The sequence below is a fragment of the Anticarsia gemmatalis genome, chromosome 24 (assembly GCF_050436995.1).
Source record: "Anticarsia gemmatalis isolate Benzon Research Colony breed Stoneville strain chromosome 24, ilAntGemm2 primary, whole genome shotgun sequence".
In the NCBI taxonomy this organism is placed as follows: Eukaryota; Metazoa; Arthropoda; class Insecta; order Lepidoptera; family Erebidae; genus Anticarsia; species Anticarsia gemmatalis.
Genome location: NC_134768.1, coordinates 523,221 through 539,165, shown reverse-complemented (window position 1 = coordinate 539,165; position 15,945 = coordinate 523,221). Strand labels below are relative to the sequence as shown.

Below are 15,945 nucleotides of genomic sequence, written 5' to 3'. Positions count from 1 at the left end.
AGTTAAAATACAGTCCCTATTCGTATATTTTGTAACTTAGATTTTCTTAGATTGTAATTTTTATAGAGGCATATTACCTATGAATATTTGTATGAGTGCATTGCGTTGCATGCATTACATGCATTTAGTTTTCTGATAACCTTATTTTTTTTAAGTTTTTCTTCAGTTATTGTATTAATTTTTTAAGTAATTTCCGAGTCTATTCTTTTGTGATTAACTTTCTTTTTACAACATCACATTTTTACAGTGAACCCTACTTACATAAATAATTAAACCTATCTTCATCTAAAGCTATATAAACTAATCTTGCCTTAACTTTCAGTGCTACACCCACAACAATCTAGGCTGGAAGATCCACGTCGTGGAACCCGGGACCCCAGTGCCAGTGGCGGGCGAGAAGCACGCTCGCACCAACACTGCGCCCACGGCGACTGTCCCCTACTTACTGATAGCACTCGCCTTCTTGAACTTGACACTAAGATAATGTGACTAGAGGGCAACACTGACGCGATTGTTTCTTTTTTTTAGTACTGGCAACTTTAATGGGGTATATTTGTCAAAGAAAATATTGGTCGTTCTAATTGTTCAAATGTGGCCATGTAACTCAATTCAATTAAAGTAAATAACTAAGTAATGACAAACACAATTTGACTCAATTGACAATAAAAAATTAATCACTCGTCTTATCCCTCACAATAAATATCACTCAATGTCAAAAATCAAAAAAAATCTTTAACTCTGAAATAACCGTTTTTAAGCCATTATCAAAAAAAAATTTATTTATCCGGTGTTTTCAAATTAACCGGGAGCATACATAAAAAATTTAGTGGAATGGAGAACAAACAATAAATTCCTAAACTGAGATATCTGTAATGTTTACCCTTTCGCTCATTTCCAACACAATTTCCCTCATTACAGTAGCCAGTATGAATAACTTTGTACAGAATAATAAATGTAATATACATAATTGATTTTCTCTAGATTTGTAATAATAACTACAAACGATTATCTACATTACTCTGGTTTCAGTTCAAGTTGAGCGAGTAACACGGAATATACATATTTATAGTTCTAAACTTTATACAAATATTTTGTATTTTATCTCTATTTATTCAAAATAAGACATTGTGGACGACAATAATTTGAATCCTGTGTCAAAAAAAAGTAACAGAGACAATAATTTTTACTCTGTGGCTTACTGTCAAACTGACAGATAAGTAGCGTTCGCAAAAACGCGGCAATATTTGAGAAATAATATTTATAATAAAAAGTATTTATGCTTATTTAAAAATTATATACAAAATTAGTAGCGTTATAATTTTTAAATAGATATTTGAAATTACATTTTACATTGTGGTTATACATTATACTATAATTATACAATGAAAGTTGAGTATTATAAATAAGTTTATGAGTAAAACAATAATGTACTCGTTCAACTTACAGTATTATTTTCAAGGTAACACAAACGCGTCGATTTCAGATTGAAGTATGTGATATTGTTGGACGAATTTAGATTGTAAAGATTATGGATCGCCATTTGTACAGGTATTTATATAAAAATGGGTAAATATCGTCAATCTACGTACATTATATCAATTTCATATCACACTTACTGTGGAAGTGCGTTAACTATACTAAATAGGAATTTGACATAACTATCGAGTAGACCCTTTACTTAGTAAGATCCTTTTAACGTGAACACATGGACAATGAATATTATAAATATATAAATTTAACTCATTAATGTCCCACTGCTGGGCAAGGGTCTCCTCCCGTAATGAGGAAGACACGTTACGCAATTTTATTATGAAACAACAATATTAAATAATGCATTACTTACGCATTTGGTACTAAAGCGACACTTAATAAATTGCGTTGCGAGTGAAGGCAAATTACGTCTTTGGAATTGATACGAAAGAGACAATAAAATGTAACAACAATGAGTAAATATGGTACGTGAAAAAAATGCTATTTACGTGATGAATGATTATAACAATATTATAATTGTCATTGTTCATGTAGCTCTCTATTGATGGTTTATCAAAAAGTCTACTATCTATGTGTAAAATATTTTCTAACTGTCTTATAAATAAACATAGTGTTAGCTCTGAAAAGTCATACAGTTTTACCACTTTCAATCAATTTTGAAACTGTATATGAGTGAAAAGGACAAAATACTGTTTAAATAAATGCTTACAAAATGTTTATTAGTAAGACAGTACATGAACTTAATAGTTCTTTCAAGCAAGTTTTAATCGTATAATAAACAACGATATTTATGTAATAATGTAACTTTATATAATTGTTTCAAATGCGCTAACTTACTCTGAGCAATCACTATTATAAACATACGCTCGGAACTTAGATGTGAATGAACAATAATATTTTATACTGTCCAATAATAATATTTGGCTAAAAATTACAAAAATATTTAAAGTTATTCAATATATACTGTTATTTCGAAGTAGATAATGTCATTATTATATTATAGTATATATTATATTCGTATATATTTATCGGAATTGAAACTAGAACAATTTTTGGTATGCAAAAATATATATAACGAAATATGCGAATGTTCCCAATACATCGTTTTACGATTTTATCCAGAATATTTTACATAAACGTATTTATATCTGTGGTTGACAATAAAAGTAAACCAAATTATATTATATATATTAAATAAACACAAAATTGTTTAGAATAACACTTTTCTTAGAGTAATGCCATTGTGATGGACAATAATAATTGAAATTTTGAAACAAATCTAGATCGTGCAATTTGAAAATTCACTCGCTTTCGAATGAAATTCATTATTACATAGTTGTATAATGTTTTTTGGTCGATTTACATAATGGTAAGATTATAACGTAGAATAAAGTTTCTGATCGTACTATTTGTGGTTGACAATAAATAATGTCGATTTGAGCTAAACGTAAACTATAAAACTACTTTGTATGTATTTTTCATTATTTTTATCAGCAGGGTAAATGGCTTTTGCCTAAATCATCGTTTATTAATTCCCATAGGCCAATGTTGTGTTTTAGACTCAATTAAGTTATGTTTTTGAAAGTAATAATTACTTATTAGCACGATAATTCTATGAATAGCGTGATTCAATTAACTAAATACTATGATACCCCAGTTTATTAGTACAATATATTATATTAATATGTGTAATCTTATAGTAATTACGACGAAAAAGTCGGCCTAAAAATGTAAAGGATTTTTCTTTTTTGTTTTTCATGCTGACTGTCCATAGATCGACTATGAATGGCACTTATGTGTTGCCGTATGTAAAAATATACGCTATTTGGTAGGTTTTATGTAATTGTTAATGTTGATCACATTCCTATTGCTAAAAGTTTGTTTTGAAAATTATATTAGATGCGTTTTAGCCTGAAAGGCCTTTTATTAAACTTATAGTGCGGAATGCATTAAATCTTTTCATAATGCTAGCAACTGCTTGTTCTCAAAAGCTGCGAATCTTTGGTTTAGAATATTAGAAACAATGATTTGTGTAACTTTTTATATATTACTCGTATCGTGTAAATTAGTCGAAGGAAATCTAGCGAGTAATTAAAAATCATTTTACACTTTGTAGTTGTAGATGTTGATGCACAAATTTTCGTTAAATGTAAGAATTTTATTGTTAGTTAAATATTGTAAAGTTATAGATGAACTTATACAAATTTATACTGTGCAATTAATGAGGAAGCCTGCATCGTGTTACTGTGTAAATTAATCTAAAACTTATTGATGATAGACTCTAGCGATTATAAAATAATCTCTTTATTAATTTATACAAATTTTAAAAACTTTCTCGCGTAGTTCAAAGTTGGAGTAAAATTTGTTTCTTAAACCCGTTTGTGTGGATTAAATATAATTTGGTAACGATAAAAAGTGAACTAAAATATCATGATGAAACTAAATCATATCTAAAACATGAATATCATTGAATACTTAAACGTTAATATCAATAAATATCAACTAAATATAAATAAGACAATCAAGTTATCATAAAATTTTAAATAAAATTATTTGAAATCATTTCCATGATATGTAGTAAAATGCTTGCTCTTGACTTCTAACATGCCTCCATTTTGTTTGTGATTCTCAACGATAGCCTGGCTAAGATTTAACTGATAGAGTTCAAATATAATTATTATTATGAATATAGCCTTACAGTGACAAGATGAGCAATAGACTTTAATTCGTAACTTTGAAATTCTAAAATTACCGTTGCTACGTTTATATTATACTGATTAAATGTAAAATAGTCTGTAGTACATTTTCCCCTGCCATAAACAAGGATATTTCAGTCGGATTTATTGCCAGCCTAAAAACAGTTTAATGTGTTACTGTAACATCATAATTTGTACATTAATTTTCAATAGAAATATTCAAAATATTGACACTTGTTTTTTACAGAAATGGCTGACGAAATATTACCAACAAGATTTATTTAAAACTCATTAAATTGTGTAAATAACAAATTAATTTAATCAGTTAAAACAAATAGAACATTGTTTAAGTAAGACTAAGTAGTATTTTGTGTAACTTTTACACACTGATTGCACAATTTTTTCAGCTACAAATATCAGGATATAGTATTTTAAAGCTTTTTACAGACACTTTCATTGTACATACCTAAACATCTTAAGTCAATCTTGAATTTGTTAACATAAAAGTTACAAATTATTCATTGACTAAACAACATTGCTGTTAATATTGTGTAATTTATAAAATACTTTGAGAATAAAAACCTTTTCCTAAAGTAAAAATGTGTTTTTTATTTAATCTGTAAAATCACTCACCTATCTCAGTGCCTCAAATCGGCTTAAATCCATTTAGTAAGTCATAAACTTTACACTGTCGCAAAATTTCAAAACAGGTAAGTTTTTCAGTCAAAGAATTTGTTGATTCTGTCTGAGTGACTGACCCAATGATGCACTATTTGTGCCAATATAATTATACTAGCTGACCCGCGCAACTTCGCTTGCGTCACATAAGAGAGAATGGTGAAATTTTTCCCCGTTTTTGTAACATTTTTTACTCGTACTCTGCTCCTATTGGTCGTAGCGTGATGATATATAGCCTATAACCTTCCTCGATAAATGGGCTATCTAACACTGAAAGAATTTTTCAAATCGGATAAGTAGTTCCTGAGATTAGCGCGTTCAAACAAACAAACAAACTCTTCAGCTTTATAATATTAGTATAGATAATAGACAAATCAAAATAGACGAAGTATATTAGGCTTAAAATACCAACCGTCTAATCAACACAAGACGATGGGTTCGCTGTTCCAACCAGAAATTTTATTAAATACCGAGCAATATAGAAGAAACCTAATTAATCACTCCACACAAAAGAATACTATGCTATAAAAGCTTAGAGTTTCGAGATCCATCTTATCCGTCAAAAACTAACTAACAATTTCGTGAATTAAGATATCCAACGATAGAAACTCCACATGAAAATTACCATTGGTAGATTTCTGAATAATATCTACTTGCAAATAGTAGAAACCAAAGTTTTGAAGTAGTCGTAACTAATGCGGTCAGTGACTCACGCTTCTTTGACATATATTTTTATTTTATTTTCAAATAATTCAGTATTATTCACGCTAAAGCTAAGTGTAAAATAATAGGATTGTGTTAAATTTATAATGTTTACTTTATGATATAAGAGAATAACTTAGTTTTGAGTAAAAGGTGAAAACAGTGCGTGTTTATTTTACACAAGGAACAAAACAAATGGTTACTATGGCCGAAAAGGTGAGATTTTACCATATTTTTTGCCCTTTATCGTTTGCAACATCTTGCGTATAAATTATGCAGATACACTGGCTATTCTAACTATTTATTACTTTACTAAGAAAGTGCAAAAAGTTGAAGTCACTTTAGTTTGACATTTAAAAATGCCCATGGCCCATGGCATTGTGTTTTTTTCTACAGATGTTTATCGAACCTCCTTGCAGCTGTGTGTTAGAAAAATAAAAAAATACACCTGTCGTGTCTCTGCCATGCCATGTAGGGCTTCACTTTGGCATGAAAAGTTAAATTGAAAAAGTGTATTTATCTAAATTCAATATAAAAAAATGTTTTAGATGTAGAGAAATTGCGAGTGGGAATTACATTTCGAGAAATGTGTTGAAATTATAGTTTAAATAGTGAATAATTATTATAAGTTTGACAAAAATGGATAGGTTAGTTGAGGTGAGTTACCCATGCATCATTATCTGATTCATGTGCAAATTAGTCATTATCTCAAAATGAACAGTTTGGTAACAAAAATACTTGAGTGCTCTTTCATGATCTAATTAATATTATAAAGATGAGTTATGGCAGAGTAATTATTATAAGGATAAAAGTAATGTCATTTTTCAATACAACATGATTTTCTCCAGTTTTCTTGTAACTAGGGATTTCCTCAAGTTTGTTTTGTTGTTTGTTTGTGAGTAAATTACATATCAGTTATAGGACTAGTAACATAACAGTATAGTTTTTAGGTGTTAATCTATGTTACAGGTTTTCAATTTCCTGTCAATATTTCTTTTATAGTTTTGTTATAAAGATTGTTAAAAAAAATTCAATAACCTAAAACCTTCATATTGCCATAGAAAATTCAAGAAAACCCACTCCCGGAGCAACCACCAGCTGAAGAAGCTGATAAACCTAAAGAAACACTTCCGAAGGCAGCTTCAGCACCATCATCACCGGTTACAATGACCATACCACTCCCAGTACCCGTGACCGTACCCGCTGCAGCAGCAGACAAGCCAGCTCCTCCAGCCACTGTAGCTCCGGTCCCAGTGGCTCCCACACCAGTGTCCCCAAGGCTATCAGTACCAATGTTCTCGAAGACATCTCCTAACGATCTGTACAGGAGGTTGTTGCCAGCGATGCTGTTTGTGCTTACGTTTGTCACTGTAATGACGATGCTGCTAATTTATATGGATACTGTTGGTGAGTATAAACCGAGTTTTCTTTATTTTACTTTAAGCCCACCTCCCTGGTCGAGGTCGAGTGTGGTTTGGGGGCTATATATTTCTTCAAAAATGTTTAAATAACAAACTTTATGATTCTTTGTTTGTTTAAATAACTTACAGTCATGCAAGGTTTTCTGATAATGATTTTTACTACTGTTAGGTCCTTCATAATCAATGTAGCATTTATTCTTTATTACAAAACTACAGTCTCCATGCAATTTATACTAAAGTACCTGATGGTGTTATTATTTCTACACCAGACATAACTAGTAATAAATAACACTAGAAAGGACAAGACCATAGATTTTTTTATGGATTTAACCTAACAGAAATGAAAAGAAATAAAACATAGTTTGTAAATTGTAAAGTATTTAAGAATGAAATTCCAGTTTTAATTAGTGTTTTGCCAAACTTCTGAACTCAACCACCTCAACCTCAATTTAATTTGTTAAACAGCCCTGGGTGCTCAAAAGTTCCGTGCGAACATGTCTCGTGATTACGAGCTGGCCAGCATTGCGCAGGGCTCCGCCGCGCTGGTGGCGTTCGTACAACAGCTTCACCTCGCCCCGCCGCCCGTGTCGGCAGCGCTTCGGCCCCCGCCGGCACCCACGCCGCAAGTCTCTGTCATGGACAAGCTTTATGGAGAAATTGTGAGTATTCATGCAATTTTTGAAACTGTTCAAATGCACCATTTCTTTTAATTTTTGTTGCCACTGTCAACCAGTGATAAACCTGTGTCCTGTGTCTTGATTACTGATTTTATTAAGTTATAGATTCAATGATTGTAACTTCATTATACCTAAGTGTAAACATTTGATTTAACAAACAGCCAGATACATTCATATACATCTCATAACTTAAAGCAACAGTATCATACTGTATTTGTCTCTTTCCCATGTATTGTAGCAACTAGCAATAGGAATACTCTTGAGCTCAGTTTTCATTGACAGTCAGATTTTAGAATCCCTATCAGGATTTTATGTTAGTCTGTATTATAAGCATACAGTTTAATAGCATGCTGTTTTGATGACAATAATAATTAAGTCTGATAACATCACACTCAATTATATGTAGGTGTTACCTGTCCACCTCTTAAAGGAAAACAGGCGTGAAGTTTATGGTCTTATTAATGTCTGTTTTAACCTTTCAATAATCTTGTGGTGGCATCAGTTTATCTAATCTTTTGTTTTATCTCATCCAATATGGTTTTGAATATATCACTACATAATAATATAAAAAAATAAAGATCTCTTCGCCGCGTCTGTCTGTCTCTCTGTTTGTTTGTTTGTTTGCATTAAACTCAAAATATTCTGAACACATTTTCATGCGGTTTTCAGTAATAGATTGATTTACTCCTGAGGAAGGTTTTTTAATATTTTTAACCCAAGTGACGCTGGTACGGGCTACTAGTTAAGAGTTTTTCTGGCTAGTGGTCAACTTAGCGTGAAAGTTGTTCAAGCCGATCGAAGTCCTTTAACGTGGCTTAATGACTTTAACAGTTCAAATACCACTTTGCTTTATCCTCGAATCATTTATCGAACGTTGAACGTTACTGGCTATAAACTAAAATATGTAGTGATTCCCACGCGATCTTAAGTGTTCATTAATAATCTCCTAATTAGTTTCTTTAGGTGTGACGGTATTTTAATTCAAGACTGACAAATTTCACGGATTTTGGCATTCCAACTGAATTCGTTTATATTTTATTTACAAAAACGTTCTTTATATTTATTGCATTTTTAATTGAGTCTAGAGTATATTTGAATCTTAATGAGATTTTACAATGCGGTCTAGAATTTTATGTCGCCTTTTTATATTTTTCAATTTCAATTTTTGAACTTTTGTTCGTGGTTTTATCTTGATTATTAGCTTATTAAAGCTTTTTATTAACCTTAGAATTTACGAAGATATTGCCAATTGAAAAGCGCTTTCAATATTAAGCTTTTTCTAATTATGAGCTAATTTCTAAAGTAGTAGTATCTGCCGGCAATTTCTTGTGATATTTTTGTTTTAGCTATTTGTAGTGTCCTACTGGCCTTTCCTTTTAATAGTATGTTATTGTATTATCATAAAGCTTTACTTTTTTTCCGAGCTAGTAGTAGATTTGGTACTTAAACAAATAATGCCCGGTTTCTGATTACATTTAGCGGTAGTTTATCTATTCAATAACGTTTTTTTATATGAGTTTACGCTATTGAATAGATAAACTACCTTGAATAGATAGATATATGTACCTTAGAAACTGGGGTCAAGTGATTTGATTGTGTTGTGTGTGTGTGCAGTACAACGGCACGTTCATCGAGTGGGTCCCGCGCGGGGCGCGCGCGCAGACCAGCTCGTACCTGGAGCGCGCGCGCGCCTGGCGCGGCGTCGTGGTGCGCGCCGCCGCCCGGGACTACCTCGCGCTGCGCGGGAACGCGCGCGCTCTGCACGCGTGTCTCAGTCCTACTGCACATCCTAGAGAGGTATGTCTCACTCACTGGAATCAGTGGCGTAACTACAGGGTGGCAAGTCGGCAAATGCCACGGGTCCCTAGCCGGAAGGGCCCTTGACCAGACATACATGTTTAGTAAAGGAAGTTCTGTGTTTGATTTATTTTTGTTACCTACTCTCACTACTCTGTTTGCATAAACAAGTTAAAAATGTATTAAAAATTCAAAGAATTTGTAAAAAGCAGTGGTCCCGCTTATTTGCCACGGGCCTCGAACGGTATAGTTACGCCACTGACTGGAATACGTATATTCCGGGACTCTTGTAATTTTGTTCTTGTAATATGTGCACTGTATATTACAATAAGATTTGCATCTTTCGCTCAATTCTTGCTTACTTCCTCACCTCTACAATGCCATAATAAACCAATTGGTGATTAAAAAGAGTGGCCCGAAGCTTTTTACCAGCTCATCTCATTGGACCTATCTTTCGAACTGGCGGTAAATTCACTCTCTTTATCATTGACTATCATAAGTATCAGCATTTGACCTAAATGAATAAAATAATAATTGATTTGATTTATGTAATTTAACTTTTAAAGATCATTCTCTTCAGCTTCTCTTATGTCAATTTAGAAACTCTTCTCATGACTCATAATTGCTCAACTCGTAAATCCACCAGGTAACATACCAGGAGACAGAGAGCCAGGAGTCAGTGTTCAGCTCCCGCGTGCTGTGCCTGCCTCTCCTCACAGTACTACTGGCAGCAGACGCTCCCCGCGCGCACTACGTGTTGCTGGGCGGGAACAACGTGCTGCCCGCGCTCACACACCTGCCCTTTGAGGATACTGCCGTGCATTTACAGGTGAGTGTAGGTTTAGGGGACCTGGTTTGAAAATGCAGGGGACATGGCTATGAGTTTAAGGGACCTGACTTGAAAACTTATGGGACATGAATAGGATTGTTGGGGACCTGGCTTGGAGATTGAGGGGACCTGGCCTGGTGGTTTAGGGGACCTGGCTTGTAAATTTAGGGGATCCGGTTGCGTTTCAGGGGACCTGCAAACCTGTGACCTTGTGAGTTTATGGGACACAGATTGAAAAATTTGGGGACCTGACTTGTTGTTTCAGGGGACTTTACCTGACCTGGACCTGGCCTGGCGTACTAGGGGACCCAGGTTGGAAATATTGGGGACCTTGGAGATTTTGGGACATGCTGTGAAAAGTTAGGGCACCTAACTTAAAGTGGGGACCTGGGTCGAAAATTTGGGGGACCCGATGTGTTTCAGTGGACCTGGATAGTAATTTCAGGGGACCTACCATGAAATTTTAGGGGACCTTGTTTGTAGTATTAGGGGACCCGAATTGAAAATTTTGGGGACCTGGCTTGAAAATTTAGGGGCTTGACTTCGAGTTTTTGAGGACCTGGATTGAAAATTTAGAGGTGTATTTAAAACACTTCTCATTGTTGGGTGAAAAGGGGAGGCACTATAAATATGTTTATGTATATAATGTAACTGTAAAAAGTAATCAGGCAAATTCTTATCTATCACAGATAATCGAGGTACAATTCAGCAACCCAGTGGTTCGCAACGAGACGACCCACTTCCTACAGAGCAAGAACTACACTGTCGCCGCCACCTTCGATGATAGCGTGATGTACGCGCTGGGGGCACGCGGCTGAGCACCGGGGTGAAGTGAGCGGTGAGTTGGTGTTCGACGGTAGATGGTGTTACTTGTCAACGTGAAGTTAGCTGTTTACAACAGTTGATGAATCCGGGCTAATTATGTCAGTTATCTTTATGTATCTGAATACAATAACAAGATGCTACTGTATGACCGTATTTTTACGTTTCGGGTAACTGACGAATGGACATATTTCGTAATTTTTTTGCAGATTTTCAAACGTGTTGCTGATAATTTTAATAAAATTTATAGTTATAAATTACATTCGTGTATTAAAATGTTAATTGATGGTTCAATTAAAGTGAAAAAAGTAATCATTAAAATTTGAAAACGATAAATTTTATTTGATACTAGAAATAAAATCCACGCGAACGACAGTCGCTTACACCAGCTGGTATCATAATATATAAATTACATGTTTATGGTAATAAGCCATTAGTTGACTACTAACGCCATCTACCGCCGTGAACTCTAAAACTGCGAGCACAAATATTCGAAACAAAATATCGATATTATCTGTTATAATAAATACTATTAATTTTTAATAATCTCAGTGAAACAAAAACAGCTACATTATTAATTTAATATGTGATTTTAATTAAGTTATTATTTAGGTGATTTTTTTTATTATTAAATTATTAATTTTAATTAACTGTACTGATTTTATGACTAAAATTACGCCATACTTGTTTTTAGTATGTTTTTTCTGTCTCAAATTAGTTTTTTAGTAACTTGAACATATTATAGAGTACTGTAACACTAAAATGATAAAAATAACTAATTGTGAGTGCTCATAAATAGTTATTTCGTGTCTGGTTGTACTTTGTGTCCGTTGTTTGTATGTTTGTACATGTAAAGACACAAAAATCAGTTTAAAATTTAAAATAGTGTGACAATTCACGCTTGACCATTTATTAGTCTATGGCCTTATTTCAAAATATGGCCATAGACACTATAATAAAAAGATACATGTAATAGTTACGGTATTCTATAATATGTGTTGTGGAAATATATTTGTTTTGTCAGTGAAAAGTGCCTTACACATAAGATGGCCTCAAAATGTTGCTCTTACGACTATTATGATAAGTCTTGTAGTATGTTTAGTGTCGGGAATGTTCGGCTATACTAACATGAAATGAATTTAAAATTATTCTGCCTATTTTCCTACCGGTCTTTAACAGAGTATATGCTTAATTTCATAAAAATTAGTACAGCGATTTAATAGTTATCTCGTAAAAAAGATAGACTTTCGCATTTACAATATTGAGTGGCAATACTTATTAAGTTTCTTAACTTTGTTTGGCGCAGTGGTTAAAGCAGTCACCTCACCGCAATAACCGTAGCGCTGCGTGTGGTGGGTTTGAATCCCACCCGGGACAAATCTTTGTGTGATGAGCACGAATATTTGTTCTGAGCCTTGTCAATTTATCTATATAAGTATTTATTTAAAAGTACATAAGTATGTTTATCAGTTATATGGTTACCATAGTACAAGCTCTGCTTAGTTTGGAATCAAATGACCGTGTGTGAGTTGTCTAATGATATTTATTTATTTATTCTTTAGTTCTCGATGTTTGCCGATGTTACCCGAATATTTCCGATATTAAATATATTGTTTCAAGACCTGTATTCGCACTGTTTTATCTACACCTATAGTAGAATGCTAGATATTGAAGGAAAGCGGAGTTTATGTACTTTTAATACAAATTTAATGAGAGTTTGTATTAAAATTACTGTTGAATGAAACGTGAGAGATGTCACATAGACAATAATATGAACTGGGGTATAACTAATATTACAGATAATTAGGTTTTCGAAAGCAATTTAATTTGTCTCTCTTGCAAAGTTATTGCCTCACCCCAGTCTTATTTCTGAAGGAGACTCTTTGTCACCAGTTATCACAGTAATGGGTTACATATTACATATTTTGTGTTTATTAAAACTGTGCAGTAATTACTTCTAATAGTATTTTTTAGAGTGATATAATAATATCTTACAACAACGCATTTTAAATTTACATTTTAATTACGATTCTTTTTTATTTGTCTTTGAATCAGTTTAAAAATTTAAATACCATAGTTTGTTCCTTATGTCGAAAAAGTTATTTTAGTGTACCCATTTTAGAGATATCTAAAAATTTCTAGAATAAAATAACCGTGGAATACAACATTTTTTTAGCTTGCTTTTTTGCTGCACCATTTACTACTTTTTGTTTGTGTCAATCGATACAAGCTTTCAACCAAAATAATATACAAAAAGTGATTGAAATTGTGTGTATGTCTGTAATATTAGTTATAGTGTCAGTGGGTAGATAGACGCTATTGAAGCTAATGATAGAAGGTATGTGTTGAACGGTTGTTATAGCGATAGCTTAGTTAATGCTACACCACACCTTAGATAGGGAATATTATAATTGTGACACTTTGACTTAGTTTATTGTACAACAAACTTAATACAAAACTTATAAGTTAAATGCACGTTTGGCGCAGTGGTTAATGTGTTCACCTCGCTGCAATAACCGTAGCGCTGCGAGTGTTCTATTTCATCCGGGACGAATATTTGTGTTATGAGCACAAGTATCTGTTCTGAGTCTGGTTTTAATTTATCTATATAAGTATGTATTTAGAAGTATATAAGTATGTTTATCAATTATTTGGTTACTATAGTACAAGCTCTGCTTAGTTTGGAATCAAATGACCGTGTGTGAGTTGTCCAATGATATTTATTTATTGAAATGCATAAGCATTATAAGAAGTTAAGTGTTATAAACAATTCAATAAGTCAAAGTGTCTTGTTACTCACAAATACTTGAGCGTATTATGATTTCTGTAATCTCACTATTTTTATGTCTAAAGTGACTAGGTATAGTATGGTCTCTATGAACACCCAACAAAAAGATATGAGATTCTTTTAAAAGTCTTGTCTGAGTGTAGTTTGTTTTGAAAATAAACATTTTTTATTCATTTTTTCCCGCAACCATTTTCTAAAATAGAGCAATTAAAATACTTTTTTCTTATTCTTTTGGAAGTGAAATCTTACTGGATTATTTGTGTTTGCGTATTCTTCATATTACCTTCGTTTAAAAACAAGTTATAGGAATACAAAACACAAATAACTGAAGTTTGAAAACGAGTTCTGAAAAAAAATGTTTCTCTACCAGTGTTTTTTATTGTTTTTCGAAATATCTCATTTTTTTCGTCAAATCCATCCAGTATAGTATTATGTTAGTTTTTAATTATAATTAACGGACAAAATAATTGTTAGTCTATTAATGATCTGATTTTCATGATATTTTTATAATATTTCATAATTTAATTAATCCGAACAATAATTGTGAAACCCTATTTTACTAAAATAATAAATGCTAATTTCTGCCTATGTAAAAGACAGCTAAACTTTGTGAACTTATAACATAAAAACAACAATAAACTATTATAGGTTGTCAAAAAGTCGGTTAGCGCTTTTTAAAGATCTCTTTGCAAAATACAAATTAGATCTTTGCAAATTACAGAGTTATTGAACATTTTAAATCTCCAATATTCTTTCGATTTCATTGCGTGACAGTTGCCGCTTTAAAAATACCTCAGCTTTTTGGCAACCTTATTCAAGACAGAACGACAATTTATCTAAGAAAATGTATATTTATATAAAACAATAGTTATTTTGTACTGAACATAAAAATATTGGTATACATTATGTATTACATTGATATAGTTCCTATAATCTAAACAATTTCGCATTCTTTTTCTATATTGGAATCAGGAAATAAAATAACGTGACGATCCATTTATTTGTTTTTAACAATATTGCAATTTGTGTCCTATCTTACCTCTATAATATAATATTGGTTCATTATTACGAATGTCACAAAATCATTTAATTTTTAATTGTAACAAAACCTATTGTCAACTTTCTAACAACTCGTTAATCGTGATGTCATAATATTATTTTGTGATTACTACTTACTTTTAAATCTACTTATTTCTGTTATGTGGTATTATTATTGCAAGATTTTTAAATAATCCTTGAATTTCATACAGTAGAGCCAGCTGTCCCTTCTCCAAAATTCGAGGAGACGCTCTTAATTAGGCCTTAAATTGATATTATTTTCGTAATATTTGTTGTATGTTACAACGTTGACACTAGGTTGTAACGATCGCCGAGTCATTCCATTTATTATGTTTTAATTCCACATTTTAATTTTAATTATTAATAAGACTGAATGATATCGAATATTTTTTTAAATCTCAATAAACATATAATATTTATAATGTATTTCTCAATGAATTGTATTACAATAATTAAGTGAATTTCATTTTAGCAATTATGGTTAATTTTAAGAATATTTTTTGTTTAGGCTTAGTTTAAATGCGCTCAATTTTTCACGAATAAAATTTAATGGCTTTAATTAATTTGTTGTTTTATTTTTGTAATATTGTATCCAAAATCTCCAAGGGAAGCCTTTTCCAAACAGAGCGGTCATTGACACAGGCCAAGTAGACATTATTGTTATATTTATCTATCACAATCTCGATTGGTACCTGCCTACAAGAAGATATATAAGAAGATACATAAAAGAATAGACCGAGAAAAAAATATTTTTATTAATAATATTTTTAGTAATTAGTATAATGAGACGTTCCAATTTTAAATCAAAAATGGAAGCAATAGACATTGCTATCAAAAATTCTAGAATTTGAAGACTTTTTCAAATAAGTCACTAGAACTCAAAAAAACAAACGTTGTTGATCAAAACTAGTCTAGTGTGGACAGTAATCAAATAGTTAAGGTATACTCTTTAAAATATAGCTTGATTAAAATGACAGTTCTAAGC

General features: G+C 32.1%; 2 protein-coding genes across 3 annotated transcripts in view; both read left to right on the top strand.

Annotated features, from left to right (window-relative positions):
• LOC142983714 (protein Skeletor, isoforms B/C) overlaps positions 1 to 4,787 on the top strand; it is a 44,838-nt gene extending 40,051 nt beyond the window's left edge. The window contains exon 14 of the mRNA XM_076130721.1: positions 323 to 4,787. Within this exon, the coding sequence (XP_075986836.1) occupies positions 323 to 484 (162 nt within the window). The 3' untranslated portion in view covers positions 485 to 4,787. The remainder of the gene's footprint in view (positions 1 to 322) is intronic.
• Positions 4,788 to 5,563: 776 nt separating this feature from the next.
• Positions 5,564 to 15,523, top strand: S (EGF receptor activation regulator Star). Of its 2 annotated transcripts, none has more exons than XM_076130513.1 (6): positions 5,564 to 5,783; positions 6,629 to 6,974; positions 7,454 to 7,647; positions 9,280 to 9,462; positions 10,109 to 10,291; positions 10,981 to 15,523. In XM_076130513.1, the coding sequence occupies exons 1-6, from the start codon at positions 5,763 to 5,765 to the stop codon at positions 11,107 to 11,109; spliced, it is 1,056 nt and encodes a 351-aa protein (XP_075986628.1). In that variant the 5' UTR covers positions 5,564 to 5,762; the 3' UTR covers positions 11,110 to 15,523. The 2 variants fall into 2 exon arrangements, with proteins under 2 accessions (XP_075986628.1, XP_075986629.1); XM_076130514.1 differs by lacking the exon at positions 5,564 to 5,783 and adding an exon at positions 6,057 to 6,224.
• Positions 15,524 to 15,945: the final 422 nt, after the last annotated feature.

Excerpts from the sequence above, each read along its gene's own strand:
- S (XM_076130513.1), top strand. The coding sequence starts at position 5,763 with ATGGTTACTATGGCCGAAAAG. Across the intron at positions 5,784-6,628 it reads TGGTTACTATGGCCGAAAAG|AAAATTCAAGAAAACCCACT; the intron begins GTGAGATTTTAC and ends ATATTGCCATAG. Across the intron at positions 7,648-9,279 it reads ACAAGCTTTATGGAGAAATT|TACAACGGCACGTTCATCGA; the intron begins GTGAGTATTCAT and ends GTGTGTGTGCAG.